Here is a 20023-nt window from a genome sequence, read left to right as displayed (position 1 = left end):
GCAGGAGGGTTAAAAGCAGAAGAAACACTTTCATTGGGAATGATATGACTCTCTAACTCCAGTAAAGGATAAACATCCATTCATTAATGAATAACAGTTTGTTGTACTGTACTAATGCTTGGTTCCTATTTCTACCACATCATTGATAGTCTAAGATAGTCTACAATAACCCATTTGATTCTATGAAGTATAAGCCTATTTAGATTTACACTATTTTAAAGATGTATTGTCCCCTAAAACATGAAAAATGAAGATTAATTAAATCCGATTTTGAATAGGTTGTTTTGTATGTTTTAATAAAGTTGATTACAAAGAACGAAAATAAAGTGACATTAAAATGGCATATTCAACAACAAAAAGGTTAAGAATTTTGTTTCTGGGGGACAGTACAACAATTTTTTAAATGGCTGCTCGAGTCATGTATCATTGGTAAATTTAATGTTAAAACATTTACTAGTTTTTATGAAAACACATGTTTTTCTTACCAATTTCACATGTGGATCCATTAAATCCAGGCGCACAGATACAAAATCCAGTTTTGTCATCACATACACCTCCATTATAGCAGTATTCACAATCGCCAGTGCAGTTAGGTGGACCCCATTTGTGACACGGACACGCTATGTATGAAAATGATTGACTAATTGAGTTGACATTTATGAATTTAAATTAATGATATAATTATGATGAATACAAAATTAAAGGACCCGACTAGAAGGAAACTTTGTCTCACTTACTAATTTAAATATAAAGTAAAAGAAAATAAAAAGTAAACAAATAATTAAAGGGAAAGCATTCAGAAAGTGAGTAAGCCTACTTGGCAAATATATCAAAGAAAACTATATTCAGGGCTTACTACTACAGTACTAGGATGCAGAGGGCATGTTCGTATAAAAAATCAATAGGCATGTTCTGCAAATATACTTCATTAACACCCAAACATTCAGGATGATACCTTTTTTTATTTTGTTTTCCTTACTTTTCTTCAATTCGGAAGCTAATGCAAATAAAGTGTTAGGGAGTTGCTTCCAAAATGTAGCATTGAAGTAATAATAATTTAGAGTTTCTTAAATTGTAACAACTAATTTTAAGGGAGGAGTGTTTAAAATATCCCTCGGAGAAGTTAATAGCTTTTTATTATAAACATTTTTAAAAATTGAATATTGTGCAGTTCCTATTTGAGGAAAGTGTGTACAAAGTGTCTACAATAAAATTATATTTCTACAATTAATTATTTTATTGACCTTTGAACAATAACAGAAGCCCAGAATAGTATTGCAGAAAATAAGGATGAAGTAAAGTGTCAATTGCATAAAAATATTAAAACAAAGTTGAAATCCAATACATTATTTGATTTTTTAAACAATATAACAAAGTTTTACCTCGTACAATCAACTTGATAAATGAGTGTCTACGATCTGAACGAGCACCATTTAAATAAAGCTCATACATCCCAGCATCAGTAGTCTCTACCGGGTTAAAGGTCGTGCTTGTTTCTGTTCCACTTTTAAATGGAGTAGATCCATCCTTCCTCCACATTAAATCACCGCTAATTATATCGGTGTCAAATTTAATTGTGACATCATCACAAACATTCACTGTTACAGTGGTTTTAGAATTAACTGGTGTTATTAAAGCTGTTTAGAAAATAATAAAATACCACTTTAAAAACTCAAAGAAATATACAGTTATTACCATTTTTTTAAGAAACTTCTTTCTTTTCCAGTCTGTATTAATTTCATAAAATATTTGTAAAATTAAAACGCAATGTTCTTTTTTATTGTTATTTTGTTTTGAAAGTGGCTCAGATTCCCGCCACCAACCTTCCTGTTCCCAACTCTCAATAATCTTTTTTTTGGCTAAATAGGGTCAAATACCTTTGAGGTTGATGTTATTTTTTACTATTTATTACAAAAGTATGGTCGCTTTTTTAGATGCTGTCACAATGCACATTGGTTTTCTAATGAAAAGAATAGGACTTTTGCTTAGAAATGGTAGGTGCGGCTATACGTTACGCCTACCAATAAAAACAATAGCGGGCGTGTCTCTCTAATCTATTCGCAGCTATTTAACACTAAATTTGTGTGTTCATTTACGATTATTTGGTGCATGTTTGAGAGTGGATTTTATTGACTTAGACTGTTCAGATTCTTTTCTGGAATATTTTTGGATATTAAAACACATCTTGTTTAGTGTCAGTTGTAGAATCCACTGAACTGATGAGTGTAATCATCGTTGCTTTTGTACGCATTTTGATAACACCTATTTTTGATTTGACCATGGAGTAACTCCATGATTTGACAGACGTTTACAGATTCCAATTTTTTTCAGCCTATAGTAAGCTTCCACATGGTAACTCTTTTCTAATGCTTCTGTTCTCTTTAAAGTGCCTAAAGGTACTTCACAAAAATCATACATTAACTAGTATTAAATAATTACAGAATAATTTTCTATTTAGTACAGTAGAGCAGCAAAGCTACTCAAATTATGATTAACAAAGTAAAATATTTATGGTTCCAGAACATCTTACCATCATCTCTTATCTTAGTAGTCTCAACAATTGTTGTAGTGGTGCCATCATCTTTCACTAATTTACAATAGTACACTCCCATGCCAACACTAGGTATTGCAAAGTATCTTCGACTTGAATCTGGCACGATCCACGGTGTTTCAGTTATACTTTCCCCATCTACTACTGCAAATGATCTACCATAACTCAGACTATAGTCAGTGAATGAAGAAGGAGTGTAACATTGGTAATATCTGTTAAAGTCGCTTTTTGGTATCAAATTCAAAACTGTAATATATCCATTGTTCCCTGAAATATAAATATTAGCTAGGTTTTGATACAAATTACTTGGTTAATTCCAAATGATATGTAATAATTAATTACAGTCTAATTCAGTCTATAAGATCCCATCAATCATTTTTCTTGCTAAAATAACCCTCTTTATTATTTAAAATCAGTAAACATTACTGTAATAAAATATGTGATTCTATGGTAAATTTTGAACATTATATTGAATTCATGTTAATCATGCATAGAGAATAAGTAGAAAAAAAGCATAAGAAAATAATGAAAAAAGGGAATATAGTCATGTGTAAATGAAGATAAATTGAAAAAAAAAATGCATGAAAACAATCAAATTAATATGCAAGATGATTTTGATAATCATCTTCCAATCACATAGCTACCTATAATCATCTTCCAATCACATAGCCTATAATCATCTTCCAATCACATAGCCTATAATCATCTTTCAATCAAATAGCCTATAATCATCTTCCAATCACATAGCCTATAATCATCTTCCAATCACATAGCCTATAATCATCTTCCAATCACATAGCCTATAATCATCTTTCAATCACAAAGCCTAATCATCTTCCAATCACATAGCCTATAATCATCTTCCAATCATTATAGCCTATAATCATCTTTCAATCACATAGCCTATAATCATCTTTCAATCACATAGCCTATAATCATCTTCCAAACACATAGCCTATATAATCATCTTCCAATCACATAGCCTATATAATCATCTTTCAATCACATAGCCTATATAATCATCTTCCAATCACATAGCCTATATAATCATCTTCCAATCACATAGCCTATAATCATCTTCCAATCACATAGCCTCTAATCATCTTCCAATCACATAGCCTATAATCATCTTTCAATCACATAGCCTATATAATCATCTTCCAATCACATAGCCTATAATCATCTTCCAATCACATAGCCTATAATCATCTTCCAATCACATTAGTAGAGCAGTTAACGCCATAAAAATAGCCAAGTTGTGCACTTTATTACCAAAGCATGAAACTTTCCACAAAGTTTCTTTGATGTATATAGATTCAAAATATCGGGGGGTGCCAAGTGTCCAACGTCCGGTATGGCGGCCATCTTGATTTCAAAATGGCCACCATAAAAACAAAAAGTGTTTATATCTACCGTCAAGTTTCCAGCGTAGACTGGTAACCCTAATAACAAATGTTGTGTATTGATGTCAATAATCAACAATAGTTAATAGTTGAGCAGAGAATAATTTAAATAGTTAAGGGGAGAGTATTTTCATGAGTTAAAAGATTGTCTGTTTTATTCCAGACAGGGTCTAGTTGTCGAATCTTACAGTTTGTCTTGGAAGGTCAAAGACTAGGCCATATATGACATGCTTCGGTTTTGTAATATAAAATATTTCATTAATAACACATAACAGCTGGAAAGATTAAAAAAGTAATGCAGATTTATATTTCAATCTTTAATTATTACAATTTGTTTGACTTACGAAACACTTCAGGTAAAATTTCACGTTGAACAGAAAATCCTTCATGCACTATTACACATTTGTATGTGGAATCAACATTTGATGTCACAGAAAATGTGTACTTTGTTATATTCTCACCATCTTGTTCTATTTCTACCAGTTTTGTAATATTTTCAGTGAAATGTTTGTTAGTCACCATAATCATTGTTGTAATGTTTTTTGTACCATAATGTTTTACTGAACATGAAGCAGTTGTGTTCTGGTTGTTATTTGCTGGAACAAATGTGGCATTGGTAATTTCTGGCAAGAAATAAAAAGAAAAATACTTCACATTGTCGGCAAAAGGGCGAAAGTCACAATATCCCATTACTACTGTATCATTTTCAACTTTAGGTTATCTGGTATTTTAAGTGGTAAGTAAAGTTAAAAAGTTTGCAACCTCCTTGAACAAAGGCAACAGATGTCCAATAAAGTGGTACTTAGCCTAGAAATGTGAATGTGTCACATTACACATTGCCAGTTGTGATTCTTTAGTTGACATACAGTGCTCACTTACTTTCACAATGAGGTTTTACTGTGACTCCATCTTTTCCAATTGGTCCTTCACCTCCTTCACCAGGTCTCGCAGCAGAAACACTAAAAGTGTATTCTTTATCACACAACCCATTAACAGTGCCTGATAAAGAATTCTCATATAATCTCTTCATCCAATCATTGGTATTGCTCAGTTTGTGGTATAAAAAGTATCCAACAACTGGACCATTTCCATAATCAGTATTGCTGTCCCATGCCGTCCATTCAATGGTGATAAAGGATCCTGATATATTGAGTACTGTCAAGCTTCCATTGTAGACAGGCAACCCTAATAAGTTGTTTATAAAATGTAAAAATAATAGTCAATTAGTTTAGCTCATATGAAATAAATACAGTCAATGCTCAAAAATGGAAATGTGAGAGCAATATTTTCATTAGTTGAATTGGAACTGTGTAATCCAACAAGGCAGACCCAAGTTCAATAGGCGCATTTAACTGATTCTCTTCAAATAAACAAATATAACATTCAAGTGTGATGTAAATATAAAAATATTTCCCTAGTAAGATAGAATTGTTGAAATGATTTAAAAGTAACGCAAATTTTGATTATAGTTTTTATTACTTACGAAAAATATCAGCAAATATTTGTCTCCGAGCCGAAAAACATGGGTATGCAATTACACATTCATAAGTTGAATCAACATTTGATGTCACCGAAAATGTGTATGTTGTTATATTCTCACCATCTTGTTCTATTTCTACCACTTTTGTAATATTTTCAGTGAAATGTTTGTTAGTCACCATAATCATTGTTGTAATGTTTTTTGTACCATAATGTTTTACTGAACATGATGCAGTTGTGTTCTGGTTGTTATTTGCTGGTACAAATGTGGCATTAATAATTCCTGACAATTCAAAATATAAATATATAAAAAATTAATTAGTTAATTTTTATTGGCTCTATTTAACTTTTGGTTTGGGTTTGGATAATTTTTTTTTTTTTTTCACTGCAACACTCAACTCAACAAGTTAGTGTAATGGTTATGTAACCATCCTTTGAACTAACAATAGGTTTCAGTTGACTAACAAGAGAACAGCAACACAAAAAATACAGATTAATTTTTTTTTTTAAAGACTTTTTGACATACTAGTATAACAAAATCTGTACATTAAATCAAATTATGTTTTAAAATTACAGATCACAAATTTTAACTCTGCCTTTTGTTCAAAAATGAAGTTTTTTGGACAAGTAGTTCTCAAGAAAATAATTTTCAGTTTCAGCAGGTCCGAAAATAATACTAAAAAAGGTCCTGAATTATGACCCTGGTTCGGATTGCCTACTAAAATTGAATGGAGTGGTACCTGACAACACATCTATCTGAATTTTCATTTTGGTAAAGATCTTGCAATAACTTTTTGAGTAATCCTAACAAACAAACAGACACACGCAATCTGACAGGACACTAAAAATTCAAATTAGTATAAAATGTGACCAAGACTGAACATGTTGGGTTTAAAAGAGCTACTTCATCGCTATCATCGTTTGTAAGGATTCTACTGATGAAAATCTAACAGGGAACTTACTAACATATTCTTTACATATGCCATTTTCTCTGTAATATTCGCATGGTTCCTTACATTCATTTTCTTCACACACTTCACCAGTTTGGCATTCTAAACGAAATATTAAAATATGCTGTTCTAAGGATATTTAGTTTATATTCATTTAATTTTATGTTGTTACCAACACAAAGATATTTCATCAATTAAAAAAAGAAAAATGATTTTACTTTACAAATTTTCGAAGATTATCATCAGATAATGGTAATATAAAAGATTAGATTTTAATAATTGGCAAACTTTAACCTTTCTTATACTATAATGAATTCAGGAAGTCAAGAAGATAATTTTATCTTGCATTTTTTTATGTTTTTATATGAATGGTTTTATGCTATACTGTATTTGTTTTTATTGTGTTTTCTTGTTATTATGACGAGCAATGAATTTCCTTTTTGAGGATCAATAAAAGTTATCTTATCTTATCTTATCTTATCTTACGTTGGCAGTTATATCCTGTCCACGGAAACGCACATGCCGATTCAGTGCATATTCCTGTATATCGATCACATGCACCTTCTTGACAATGACATGTTTGAGTACAGTCTGCTCCAAATGTACCAGGTGAACATTCTGTTTGATGATGATTTGAAATATTATGTTATTAAACAATTAACCATTGGCCTATTTAACGCAACATTTCAAAAGATTTTTCTTTTTCCAGAGGAAAAACAAATCTTCAAAGTTTGTGATAAAATGAATAATTCCTTAGAATATATTATATTGTTAACAGATACCTATCTGGCTGTTATACATGATTGTTATACTTGATTGTAACTAAAATGTATATTAAGGAAGAAAAGCAGAACATTTTTTTTAATTATGGATAAATCCATGATTATATATTTACCTATGTCACATTTTATTCCTTTGTAACCGGTAACACAGGTACATCCATATGGATCAGGTAAACAAAACAGAACGTTTTTACACGAAGAAAGGTCTGGTCGTCTGGAACAAAAATTTTCACAATTCCAACCATGACTATTGCCACCACATGCTAAAAATAATGGCAGACATTAAATCCAAATTATTTCAGAGGCATGGCCCTTTTAAATATCCTATTATTATTATTATTATTATTAGTCTATCAAGATGTGAAAACTAAATAATAAAGCAATAAAATTTAATAAAAAATGAATAACTGATGAGAAAAAAAACATACTGTAAATACATGAGGTGTGGGTTAAAATACATTATTTCTTACTTAATTCCTCTTTTTCAGCAAAAAACATAAAACAAGCAAAAGGACACAATAATAAGCAGAGTGCGCAGGAGGGTTAAAAGCAGAAGAAACACTTTCATTGGGAATGATATGACTCTCTAACTCCAGTAAAGGATAAACATCCATTCATTAATGAATAACAGTTTGTTGTACTGTACTAATGCTTGGTTCCTATTTCTACCACATCATTGATAGTCTAAGATAGTCTACAATAACCCATTTGATTCTATGAAGTATAAGCCTATTTAGATTTACACTATTTTAAAGATGTATTGTCCCCTAAAACATGAAAAATGAAGATTAATTAAATCCGATTTTGAATAGGTTGTTTTGTATGTTTTAATAAAGTTGATTACAAAGAACGAAAATAAAGTGACATTAAAATGGCATATTCAACAACAAAAAGGTTAAGAATTTTGTTTCTGGGGGACAATACAACAATTTTTTAAATGGCTGCTCGAGTCATGTATCATTGGTAAATTTAATGTTAAAACATTTACTAGTTTTTATGAAAACACATGTTTTTCTTACCAATTTCACATGTGGATCCATTAAATCCAGGCGCACAGATACAAAATCCAGTTTTGTCATCACATACACCTCCATTATAGCAGTAATCACAATCGCCAGTGCAGTTAGGTGGACCCCATTTGTGACACGGACACGCTATGTATGAAAATGATTGACTAATTGAGTTGACATTTATGAATTTAAATTAATGATATAATTATGATGAATACAAAATTAAAGGACCCGACTAGAAGGAAACTTTGTCTCACTTACTAATTTAAATATAAAGTAAAACAAGAAAATAAAAAGTAAACAAATAATTAAAGGGAAAGCATTCAGAAAGTGAGTAAGCCTACTTGGCAAATATATCAAAGAAAACTATATTCAGGGCTTACTACTACAGTACTAGGATGCAGAGGGCATGTTAGTATAAAAAATCAATAGGCATGTTCTGCAAATATACTTCATTAACACCCAAACATTCAGGATGATACCTTTTTTTATTTTGTTTTCCTTACTTTTCTTCAATTCGGAAGCTAATGCAAATAAAGTGTAAGGAAGTTGCTTCCAAAATGTAGCATTGAAGTAATAATAATTTAGAGTTTCTTAAATTGTAACAACTAATTTTAAGGGAGGAGTGTTTAAAATATCCCTCGGAGAAGTTAATAGCTTTTTATTATAAACATTTTTAAAAATTGAATATTGTGCAGTTCCTATTTGAGGAAAGTGTGTACAAAGTGTCTACAATAAAATTATATTTCTACAATTAATTATTTTATTGACCTTTGAACAATAACAGAAGCCCAGAATAGTATTGCAGAAAATAAGGATGAAGTAAAGTGTCAATTGCATAAAAATATTAAAACAAAGTTGAAATCCAATACATTATTTGATTTTTTAAACAATATAACAAAGTTTTACCTCGTACAATCAACTTGATAAATGAGTGTCTACGATCTGAACGAGCACCATTTAAATAAAGCTCATACATCCCAGCATCAGTAGTCTCTACCGGGTTAAAGGTCGTGCTTGTTTCTGTTCCACTTTTAAATGGAGTAGATCCATCCTTCCTCCACATTAAATCACCGCTAATTATATCGGTGTCAAATTTAATTGTGACATCATCACAAACATTCACTGTTACAGTGGTTTTAGAATTAACTGGTGTTATTAAAGCTGTTTAGAAAATAATAAAATACCACTTTAAAAACTCAAAGAAATATACAGTTATTACCATTTTTTTAAGAAACTTCTTTCTTTTCCAGTCTGTATTAATTTCATAAAATATTTGTAAAATTAAAACGCAATGTTCTTTTTTATTGTTATTTTGTTTTGAAAGTGGCTCAGATTCCCGCCACCAACCTTCCTGTTCCCAACTCTCAATAATCTTTTTTTTTGGCTAAATAGGGTCAAATACCTTTGAGGTTGATGTTATTTTTTACTATTTATTACAAAAGTATGGTCGCTTTTTTAGATGCTGTCACAATGCCCATTGGTTTTCTAATGAAAAGAATAGGACTTTTGCTTAGAAATGGTAGGTGCGGCTATACGTTACGCCTACCAATAAAAACAATAGCGGGCGTGTCTCTCTAATCTATTCGCAGCTATTTAACACTAAATTTGTGTGTTCATTTACGATTATTTGGTGCATGTTTGAGAGTGGATTTTATTGACTTAGACTGTTCAGATTCTTTTCTGGAATATTTTTGGATATTAAAACACATCTTGTTTTAGTGTCAGTTGTAGAATCCACTGAACTGATGAGTGTAATCATCGTTGCTTTTGTACGCATTTTGATAACACCTATTTTTTATTTGACCATGGAGTAACTCCATGATTTGACAGACGTTTACAGATTCCAATTTTTTTCAGCCTATAGTAAGCTTCCACATGGTAACTCTTTTCTAATGCTTCTGTTCTCTTTAAAGTGCCTAAAGGTACTTCACAAAAATCATACATTAACTAGTATTAAATAATTACAGAATAATTTTCTATTTAGTACAGTAGAGCAGCAAAGCTACTCAAATTATGATTAACAAAGTAAAATATTTATGGTTCCAGAACATCTTACCATCATCTCTTATCTTAGTAGTCTCAACAATTGTTGTAGTGGTGCCATCATCTTTCACTAATTTACAATAGTACACTCCCATGCCAACACTAGGTATTGCAAAGTATCTTCGACTTGAATCTGGCACGATCCACGGTGTTTCAGTTATACTTTCCCCATCTACTACTGCAAATGATCTACCATAACTCAGACTATAGTCAGTGAATGAAGAAGGAGTGTAACATTGGTAATATCTGTTAAAGTCGCTTTTTGGTATCAAATTCAAAACTGTAATATATCCATTGTTCCCTGAAATATAAATATTAGCTAGGTTTTGATACAAATTACTTGGTTAATTCCAAATGATATGTAATAATTAATTACAGTCTAATTCAGTCTATAAGATCCCATCAATCATTTTTCTTGCTAAAATAACCCTCTTTATTATTTAAAATCAGTAAACATTACTGTAATAAAATATGTGATTCTATGGTAAATTTTGAACATTATATTGAATTCATGTTAATCATGCATAGAGAATAAGTAGAAAAAAAGCATAAGAAAATAATGAAAAAAGGGAATATAGTCATGTGTAAATGAAGATAAATTGAAAAAAAAATGCATGAAAACAATCAAATTAATATGCAAGATGATTTTGATAATCATCTTCCAATCACATAGCTACCTATAATCATCTTCCAATCACATAGCCTATAATCATCTTCCAATCACATAGCCTATAACCATCTTTCAATCAAATAGCCTATAATCATCTTCCAATCACATAGCCTATAATCATCTTCCAATCACATAGCCTATAATCATCTTCCAATCACATAGCCTATAATCATCTTTCAATCACATAGCCTAATCATCTTCCAATCACATAGCCTATAATCATCTTCCAATCATTATAGCCTATAATCATCTTTCAATCACATAGCCTATAATCATCTTTCAATCACATAGCCTATAATCATCTTCCAAACACATAGCCTATATAATCATCTTCCAATCACATAGCCTATATAATCATCTTTCAATCACATAGCCTATATAATCATCTTCCAATCACATAGCCTATATAATCATCTTCCAATCACATAGCCTATAATCATCTTCCAATCACATAGCCTCTAATCATCTTCCAATCACATAGCCTATAATCATCTTTCAATCACATAGCCTATATAATCATCTTCCAATCACATAGCCTATAATCATCTTCCAATCACATAGCCTATAATCATCTTCCAATCACATTAGTAGAGCAGTTAACGCCATAAAAATAGCCAAGTTGTGCAGTTTATTACCAAAGCATGAAACTTTCCACAAAGTTTCTTTGATGTATATAGATTCAAAATATCGGGGGGTGCCAAGTGTCCAACGTCCGGTATGGCGGCCATCTTGATTTCAAAATGGCCACCATAAAAACAAAAAGTGTTCATATCTACCGTCAAGTTTCCAGCGTAGACTGGTAACCCTAATAACAAATGTTGTGTATTTATGTCAATAATCAACAATAGTTAATAGTTGAGCAGAGAATAATTTAAATAGTTAAGGGGAGAGTATTTTCATGAGTTGAAAGATTGTCTGTTTTATTCCAGACAGGGTCTAGTTGTCGAATCTTACAGTTTGTCTTGGAAGGTCAAAGACTACGCCATATATGACATGCTTCGGTTTTGTAATATAAAATATTTCATTAATAACACATAACAGCTGGAAAGATTAAAAAAGTAATGCAGATTTATATTTCAATCTTTAATTATTACAATTTGTTTGACTTACGAAACACTTCAGGTAAAATTTCACGTTGAACAGAAAATCCTTCATGCACTATTACACATTTGTATGTGGAATCAACATTTGATGTCACAGAAAATGTGTACTTTGTTGTATTCTCACCATCTTGTTCTATTTCTACCAGTTTTGTAATATTTTCAGTGAAATGTTTGTTGGTCACCATAATCATTGTTGTAATGTTTTTTGTACCATAATGTTTTACTGAACATGATGCAGTTGTGTTCTGGTTGTTATTTGCTGGAACAAATGTGGCATTGGTAATTTCTGGCAAGAAATAAAAAGAAAAATACTTCACATTGTCGGCAAAAGGGCGAAAGTCACAATATCCCATTACTACTGTATCATTTTCAACTTTAGGTTATCTGGTGTTTTAAGTGGTAAGTAAAGTTAAAAAGTTTGCAACCTCCTTGAACAACGGCAACAGATGTCCAATAAAGTGGTACTTAGCCTAGAAATGTGAATGTGTCACATTACACATTGCCAGTTGTGATTCTTTAGTTGACATACAGTGCTCACTTACTTTCACAATGAGGTTTTACTGTGACTCCATCTTTTCCAATTGGTCCTTCACCTCCTTCACCAGGTCTCACAGCAGAAACACTAAAAGTGTATTCTTTATCACACAACCCATTAACAGTGCCTGATAAAGAATTCTCATATAATCTCTTCATCCAATCATTGGTATTGCTCAGTTTGTGGTATAAAAAGTATCCAACAACTGGACCATTTCCATAATCAGTATTGCTGTCCCATGCCGTCCATTCAATGGTGATAAAGGATCCTGATATATTGAGTACTGTCAAGCTTCCATTGTAGACAGGCAACCCTAATAAGTTGTTTATAAAATGTAAAAATAATAGTCAATTAGTTTAGCTCATATGAAATAAATACAGTCAATGCTCAAAAATGGAAATGTGAGAGCAATATTTTCATGAGTTGAATTGGAACTGTGTAATCTAACAAGGCAGACCCAAGTTCAATAGGCGCATTTAACTGATTCTCTTCAAATAAACAAATATAACATTCAAGTGTGATGTAAATATAAAAATATTTCCCTAGTAAGATAGAATTGTTGAAATGATTTAAAAGTAACGCAAATTTTGATTATAGTTTTTATTACTTACGAAAAATATCAGCAAATATTTGTCTCCGAGCCGAAAAACATGGGTATGCAATTACACATTCATAAGTTGAATCAACATTTGATGTCACCGAAAATGTGTATGTTGTTATATTCTCACCATCTTGTTCTATTTCTACCACTTTTGTAATATTTTCAGTGAAATGTTTGTTAGTCACCATAATCATTGTTGTAATGTTTTTTGTACCATAATGTTTTACTGAACATGATGCAGTTGTGTTCTGGTTGTTATTTGCTGGAACAAATGTGGCATTAATAATTCCTGACAATTCAAAATATAAATATATAAAAAATTAATTAGTTAATTTTTATTGGTTCTATTTAACTTTTGGTTTGGGTTTGGATAATTTTTTTTTTTTTCACTGCAACACTCAACTCAACAAGTTAGTGTAATGGTTATGTAACCATCCTTTGAACTAACAATAGGTTTCAGTTGACTAACAAGAGAACAGCAACACAAAAAATACAGATTCCTTTTTTTTTTAAATACTTTTTGACATACTAGTATAACAAAATCTGTACATTAAATCAAATTATGTTTTAAAATTACAGATCACAAATTTTAACTCTTGCCTTTTGTTCAAAAATGAAGTTTTTTGGACAAGTAGTTCTCAAGAAAATAATTTTCAGTTTCAGCAGGTCCGAAAATAATACTAAAAAAGGTCCTGAATTATGACCCTGGTTCGGATTGCCTACTAAAATTGAATGGAGTGGTACCTGGCAACATATCTATCTGAATTTTCATTTTGGTAAAGATCTTGCAATAACTTTTTGAGTAATCCTAACAAACAAACAGACACACGCAATCTGACAGGACACTAAAAATTCAAATTAGTATAAAATGTGACCAAGACTGAACATGTTGGGTTTAAAAGAGCTACTTCATCGCTATCATCGTTTGTAAGGATTCTACTGATGAAAATCTAACAGGGAACTTACTAACATATTCTTTACATATGCCATTTTCTCTGTAATATTCGCATGGTTCCTTACATTCATTTTCTTCACACACTTCACCAGTTTGGCATTCTAAACGAAATATTAAAATATGCTGTTCTAAGGATATTTAGTTTATATTCATTTAATTTTATGTTGTTACCAACACAAAGATATTTCATCAATTAAAAAAAGAAAAACCTAAAATATATTGTATAAATGATTTTACTTTACAAATTTTCGAAGATTATCATCAGATAATGGTAATATAAAAGATTAGATTTTAATAATTGGCAAACTTTAACCTTTCTTATACTATAATGAATTCAGGAAGTCAAGAAGATAATTTTATCTTGTATTTTTTTATGTTTTTATATGAATGGTTTTATGCTATACTGTATTTGTTTTTATTGTGTTTTCTTGTTATTATGACGAGCAATGAATTTCCTTTTTGAGGATCAATAAAAGTTATCTTATCTTATCTTATCTTACGTTGGCAGTTATATCCTGTCCACGGAAACGCACATGCCGATTCAGTACATATTCCTGTATATCGATCACATGCACCTTCTTGACAATGACATGTTTGAGTACAGTCTGCTCCAAATGTACCAGGTGAACATTCTGTTTGATGATGATTTGAAATATTATGTTATTAAACAATTAACCATTGGCCTATTTAACGCAACATTTCAAAAGATTTTTCTTTTTCCAGAGGAAAAACAAATCTTCAAAGTTTGTGATAAAATGAATAATTCCTTAGAATATATTATATTGTTAACAGATACCTATCTGGCTGTTATACATGATTGTTATACTTGATTGTAACTAAAATGTATATTAAGGAAGAAAAGCAGAACATTTTTTTTAATTATGGATAAATCCATGATTATATATTTACCTATGTCACATTTTATTCCTTTGTAACCGGTAACACAGGTACATCCATATGGATCAGGTAAACAAAACAGAACGTTTTTACACGAAGAAAGGTCTGGTCGTCTGGAACAAAAATTTTCACAATTCCAACCATGACTATTGCCACCACATGCTAAAAATAATGGCAGACATTAAATCCAAATTATTTCAGAGGCATGGCCCTTTTCAATATCCTATTATTATTATTATTATTATTATTAGTCTATCAAGATGTGAAAACTAACTAATAAAGCAATAAAATTTAATAAAAAATGAATAACTGATGAGAAAAAAAACATACTGTAAATACATGAGGTGTGGGTTAAAATACATTATTTCTTACTTAATTCCTCTTTTTCAGCAAAAAACATAAAACAAGCAAAAGGACACAATAATAAGCAGAGTGCGCAGGAGGGTTAAAAGCAGAAGAAACACTTTCATTGGGAATGATATGACTCTCTAACTCCAGTAAAGGATAAACATCCATTTAAATTAACAACAGTTTGTTGTACTGTACTAATGCTTGGTTCCTATTTCTACCACATCATTGATAGTCTAAGATAGTCTACAATAACCCATTTGATTCTATGAAGTATAAGCCTATTTAGATTTACACTATTTTAAAGATGTATTGTCCCCTAAAACATGAAAAATGAAGATTAATTAAATCCGATTTTGAATAGGTTGTTTTGTATGTTTTAATAAAGTTGATTACAAAGAACGAAAATAAAGTGACATTAAAATGGCATATTCAACAACAAAAAGGTTAAGAATTTTGTTTCTGGGGGACAGTACAACAATTTTTTAAATGGCTGCTCGAGTCATGTATCATTGGTAAATTTAATGTTAAAACATTTACTAGTTTTTATGAAAACACATGTTTTTCTTACCAATTTCACATGTGGATCCATTAAATCCAGGCGCACAGATACAAAATCCAGTTTTGTCATCACATACACCTCCATTATAGCAGTAATCACAATCGCCAGTGCAGTTAGGTGGACCCCATTTGTGACACGGACACGCTATGTATGAAAATGATTGACTAATTGAGTTGACATTTATGAATTTAAATTAATGATATAATTATGATGAATACAAAATTAAAGGACCCGACTAGAAGGAAACTTTGTCTCACTTACTAATTTAAATATAAAGTAAAACAAGAAAATAAAAAGTAAACAAATAATTAAAGGGAAAGCATTCAGAAAGTGAGTAAGCCTACTTGGCAAATATATCAAAGAAAACTATATTCAGGGCTTACTACTACAGTACTAGGATGCAGAGGGCATGTTAGTATAAAAAATCAATAGGCATGTTCTGCAAATATACTTCATTAACACCCAAACATTCAGGATGATACCTTTTTTTATTTTGTTTTCCTTACTTTTCTTCAATGAAGCTACTGCAAATAAAGTGTTAGGGAGTTGCTTCCAAAATGTAGCATTGAAGTAATAATAATTTAGAGTTTCTTAAATTGTAACAACTAATTTTAAGAGAGGAGTGTTTAAAATATCCCTCGGAGAAGTTAATAGCTTTTTATTATAAACATTTTTAAAAATTGAATATTGTGCAGTTCCTATTTGAGGAAAGTGTGTACAAAGAAAATAAGGATAAAGTAAAGTGTCAATTGCATAAAAATATTAAAACAAAGTTGAAATCCAATACATTATTTGATTTTTTAAACAATATAACAAAGTTTTACCTCGTACAATCAACTTGATAAATGAGTGTCTACGATCTGAACGAGCACCATTTAAATAAAGCTCATACATCCCAGCATCAGTAGTCTCTACCGGGTTAAAGGTCGTGCTTGTTTCTGTTCCACTTTTAAATGGAGTAGATCCATCCTTCCTCCACATTAAATCACCGCTAATTATATCGGTGTCAAATTTAATTGTGACATCATCACAAACATTCACTGTTACAGTGGTTTTAGAATTAACTGGTGTTATTAAAGCTGTTTAGAAAATAATAAAATACCACTTTAAAAACTCAAAGAAATATACAGTTATTACCATTTTTTAAGAAACTTCTTTCTTTTCCAGTCTGTATTAATTTCATAAAATATTTGTAAAATAAAACGCAATGTTCTTTTTTATTGTTATTTTGTTTTGAAAGTGGCTCAGATTCCCGCCACCAACCTTCCTGTTCCCGACTCTCAATAATCTTTTTTTTTGGCTAAATAGGGTCAAATACCTTTGAGGTTGATGTTATTTTTTACTATTTATTACAAAAGTATGGTCGCTTTTTTAGATGCTGTCACAATGCACATTGGTTTTCTAATGAAAAGAATAGGACTTTTGCTTAGAAATGGTAGGTGCGGCTATACGTTACGCCTACCAATAAAAACAATAGCGGGCGTGTCTCTCTAATCTATTCGCAGCTATTTAACACTAAATTTGTGTGTTCATTTACGATTATTTGGTGCATGTTTGAGAGTGGATTTTATTGACTTAGACTGTTCAGATTCTTTTCTGGAATATTTTTGGATATTAAAACACATCTTGTTTTAGTGTCAGTTGTAGAATCCACTGAACTGATGAGTGTAATCATCGTTGCTTTTGTACGCATTTTGATAACACCTATTTTTTATTTGACCATGGAGTAACTCCATGTTTTGACAGACGTTTACAGATTCCAATTTTTTTCAGCCTATAGTAAGCTTCCACATGGTAACTCTTTTCTAATGCTTCTGTTCTCTTTAAAGTGCCTAAAGGTACTTCACAAAAATCATACATTAACTAGTATTAAATAATTACAGAATAATTTTCTATTTAGTACAGTAGAGCAGCAAAGCTACTCAAATTATGATTAACAAAGTAAAATATTTATGGTTCCAGAACATCTTACCATCATCTCTTATCTTAGTAGTCTCAATTGTTGTAGTGGTGCCATCATCTTTCACTAATTTACAATAGTACACTCCCATACCAACACTAGGTATTGCAAAGTATCTTCGACTTGAATCTGGCACGATCCACGGTGTTTCAGTTATACTTTCCCCATCTACTACTGCAAATGATCTACCATAACTCAGACTATAGTCAGTGAATGAAGAAGGAGTGTAACATTGGTAATATCTGTTAAAGTCGCTTTTTGGTATCAAATTCAAAACTGTAATATATCCATTGTTCCCTGAAATATAAATATTAGCTAGGTTTTGATACAAATTACTTGGTTAATTCCAAATGATATGTAATAATTAATTACAGTCTAATTCAGTCTATAAGATCCCATCAATCATTTTTCTTGCTAAAATAACCCTCTTTATTATTTAAAATCAGTAAACATTACTGTAATAAAATATGTGATTCTATGGTAAATTTTGAACATTATATTGAATTCATGTTAATCATGCATAGAGAATAAGTAGAAAAAAAGCATAAGAAAATTATGAAAAAAGGGAATATAGTCATGTGTAAATGAAGATAAATTGAAAAAAAAAAATGCATGAAAACAATCAAATTAATATGCAAGATGATTTTGATAATCATCTTCCAATCACATAGCTACCTATAATCATCTTCCAATCACATAGCCTATAATCATCTTCCAATCACATAGCCTATAATCATCTTTCAATCAAATAGCCTATAATCATCTTCCAATCACATAGCCTATAATCATCTTCCAATCACATAGCCTATAATCATCTTCCAATCACATAGCCTATAATCATCTTTCAATCACATAGCCTAATCATCTTCCAATCACATAGCCTATAATCATCTTCCAATCATTATAGCCTATTATCATCTTTCAATCACATAGCCTATAATCATCTTTCAATCACATAGCCTATAATCATCTTCCAAACACATAGCCTATATAATCATCTTCCAATCACATAGCCTATATAATCATCTTTCAATCACATAGCCTATAATCATCTTCCAATCACATAGCCTATATAATCATCTTCCAATCACATAGCCTATATAATCATCTTCCAATCACATAGCTTATAATCATCTTCCAATCACATAGCCTATAATCATCTTCCAAACACATAGCAATTATCTTCCAATCACATAGCCTATATAATCGTCTTCCAATCACATAGCCTATAATCATCTTCCAATCACATAGCCTATAATCATCTTCCAATCACATAGCCTATAATCATCTTCCAAACACATAGCCTATACAATCATCTTCCAATCACATAGCCTATATAATCATCTTCCAATCACATAGCCTATAATCATCTTCCAATCATTATAGCCTATAATCATCTTCCAATCACATAGCCTATAATCATCTTCCAATCATTATAGCCTATAATCATCTTCCAATCACATAGCCTATAATCATCTTCCAATCACATAGCCTATATAATCATCTTCCAAACACATAGCCTATAATCATCTTCCAATCACATAGCCTATATAATCATCTTCCAATCACATAGCCTATATAATCATCTTCCAATCACATAGCCTATATAATCATCTTCCAATCACATAGCCTATAATCATCTTCCAATCACATAGCCTATCAGAGAAAAATTTCATTTTAAAATTTTGTTTAGCAATATTGCAAATCAAACTGAATTTTTAGTCGAGAATCATAGTTTTCTATCGTATTTTTTGCTACACAATTGTAGAAATGTGTAGCAAGAAGGTTGTTTTGTATAGCTTTTTGCTATACTACACTGGCGAAATTATTCCCTGCCTATAATCATCTTCCAATCACATAGCCTATATAATCATCTTCCAATCACATAGCCTATAATCATCTTCCAAACACATAGCCTATAATCATCTTTCAATCACATACAGTAGCCTATAATCTTCTAATCACATAGCCTATTATACATATATTTTCATTGCGTGTTATCAGCTAATTCCAATTAGACACATCATTACAAATAATTAAAACTAAATCGACCTAATCAACTTTCATATTAACTGTAAAAAATAAACACAAGTTTAACTCTTATCATGCCTGGATGATTTTAAATTCTGATTACAGCCCATATTGTGTAGATTTCGTTGTTTAATGTATTG

General features: G+C 30.8%; 1 protein-coding gene across 1 annotated transcript; it reads right to left on the bottom strand.

The window, feature by feature from the left end:
- Positions 1-433: 433 nt before the first annotated feature.
- Positions 434-18173, bottom strand: LOC140052539 (uncharacterized). The gene is made up of 21 exons (XM_072098148.1): positions 17865-18173; positions 16717-16971; positions 15902-16036; positions 14995-15144; positions 14586-14717; positions 14097-14186; positions 13141-13419; positions 12537-12842; positions 12002-12280; positions 10235-10522; positions 9085-9339; positions 8185-8319; positions 7279-7428; positions 6870-7001; positions 6396-6485; positions 5438-5716; positions 4834-5139; positions 4299-4577; positions 2531-2818; positions 1383-1637; positions 434-620 (listed from the first exon to the last, which is right to left on the bottom strand). Exons 1-21 carry the CDS (start codon positions 17941-17943, stop codon positions 454-456), a joined length of 4329 nt encoding a protein of 1442 aa, XP_071954249.1. The 5' UTR covers positions 17944-18173; the 3' UTR covers positions 434-453.
- Between the last annotated feature and the right edge of the window lie 1850 nt (positions 18174-20023).

Source organism: Antedon mediterranea, chromosome 6 (assembly GCF_964355755.1).
Source record: "Antedon mediterranea chromosome 6, ecAntMedi1.1, whole genome shotgun sequence".
Lineage (NCBI taxonomy): Eukaryota > Metazoa > Echinodermata > Crinoidea > Comatulida > Antedonidae > Antedon > Antedon mediterranea.
The sequence above is the reverse complement of the archived record's forward strand: the minus strand, read 5'-3'. Positions and strand labels throughout refer to the sequence as shown.

What these genes read in the sequence shown, in the direction of transcription:
- LOC140052539 (XM_072098148.1), bottom strand. Translation starts at nt 17,943, where the DNA reads ATGGGAGTGTACTATTGTAAATTAGTGAAAGATGATGGCACCACTACA. An exon ending in CATATGTAAAGAATATGTTA is followed by an intron (nt 13,420 to 14,096) that starts GTAAGTTCCCTG and finishes TTGAATTGTCAG; the next exon opens with GAATTATTAATGCCACATTT. An exon ending in TACTAAGATAAGAGATGATG is followed by an intron (nt 9,340 to 10,234) that starts GTAAGATGTTCT and finishes TTTTCTAAACAG; the next exon opens with CTTTAATAACACCAGTTAAT.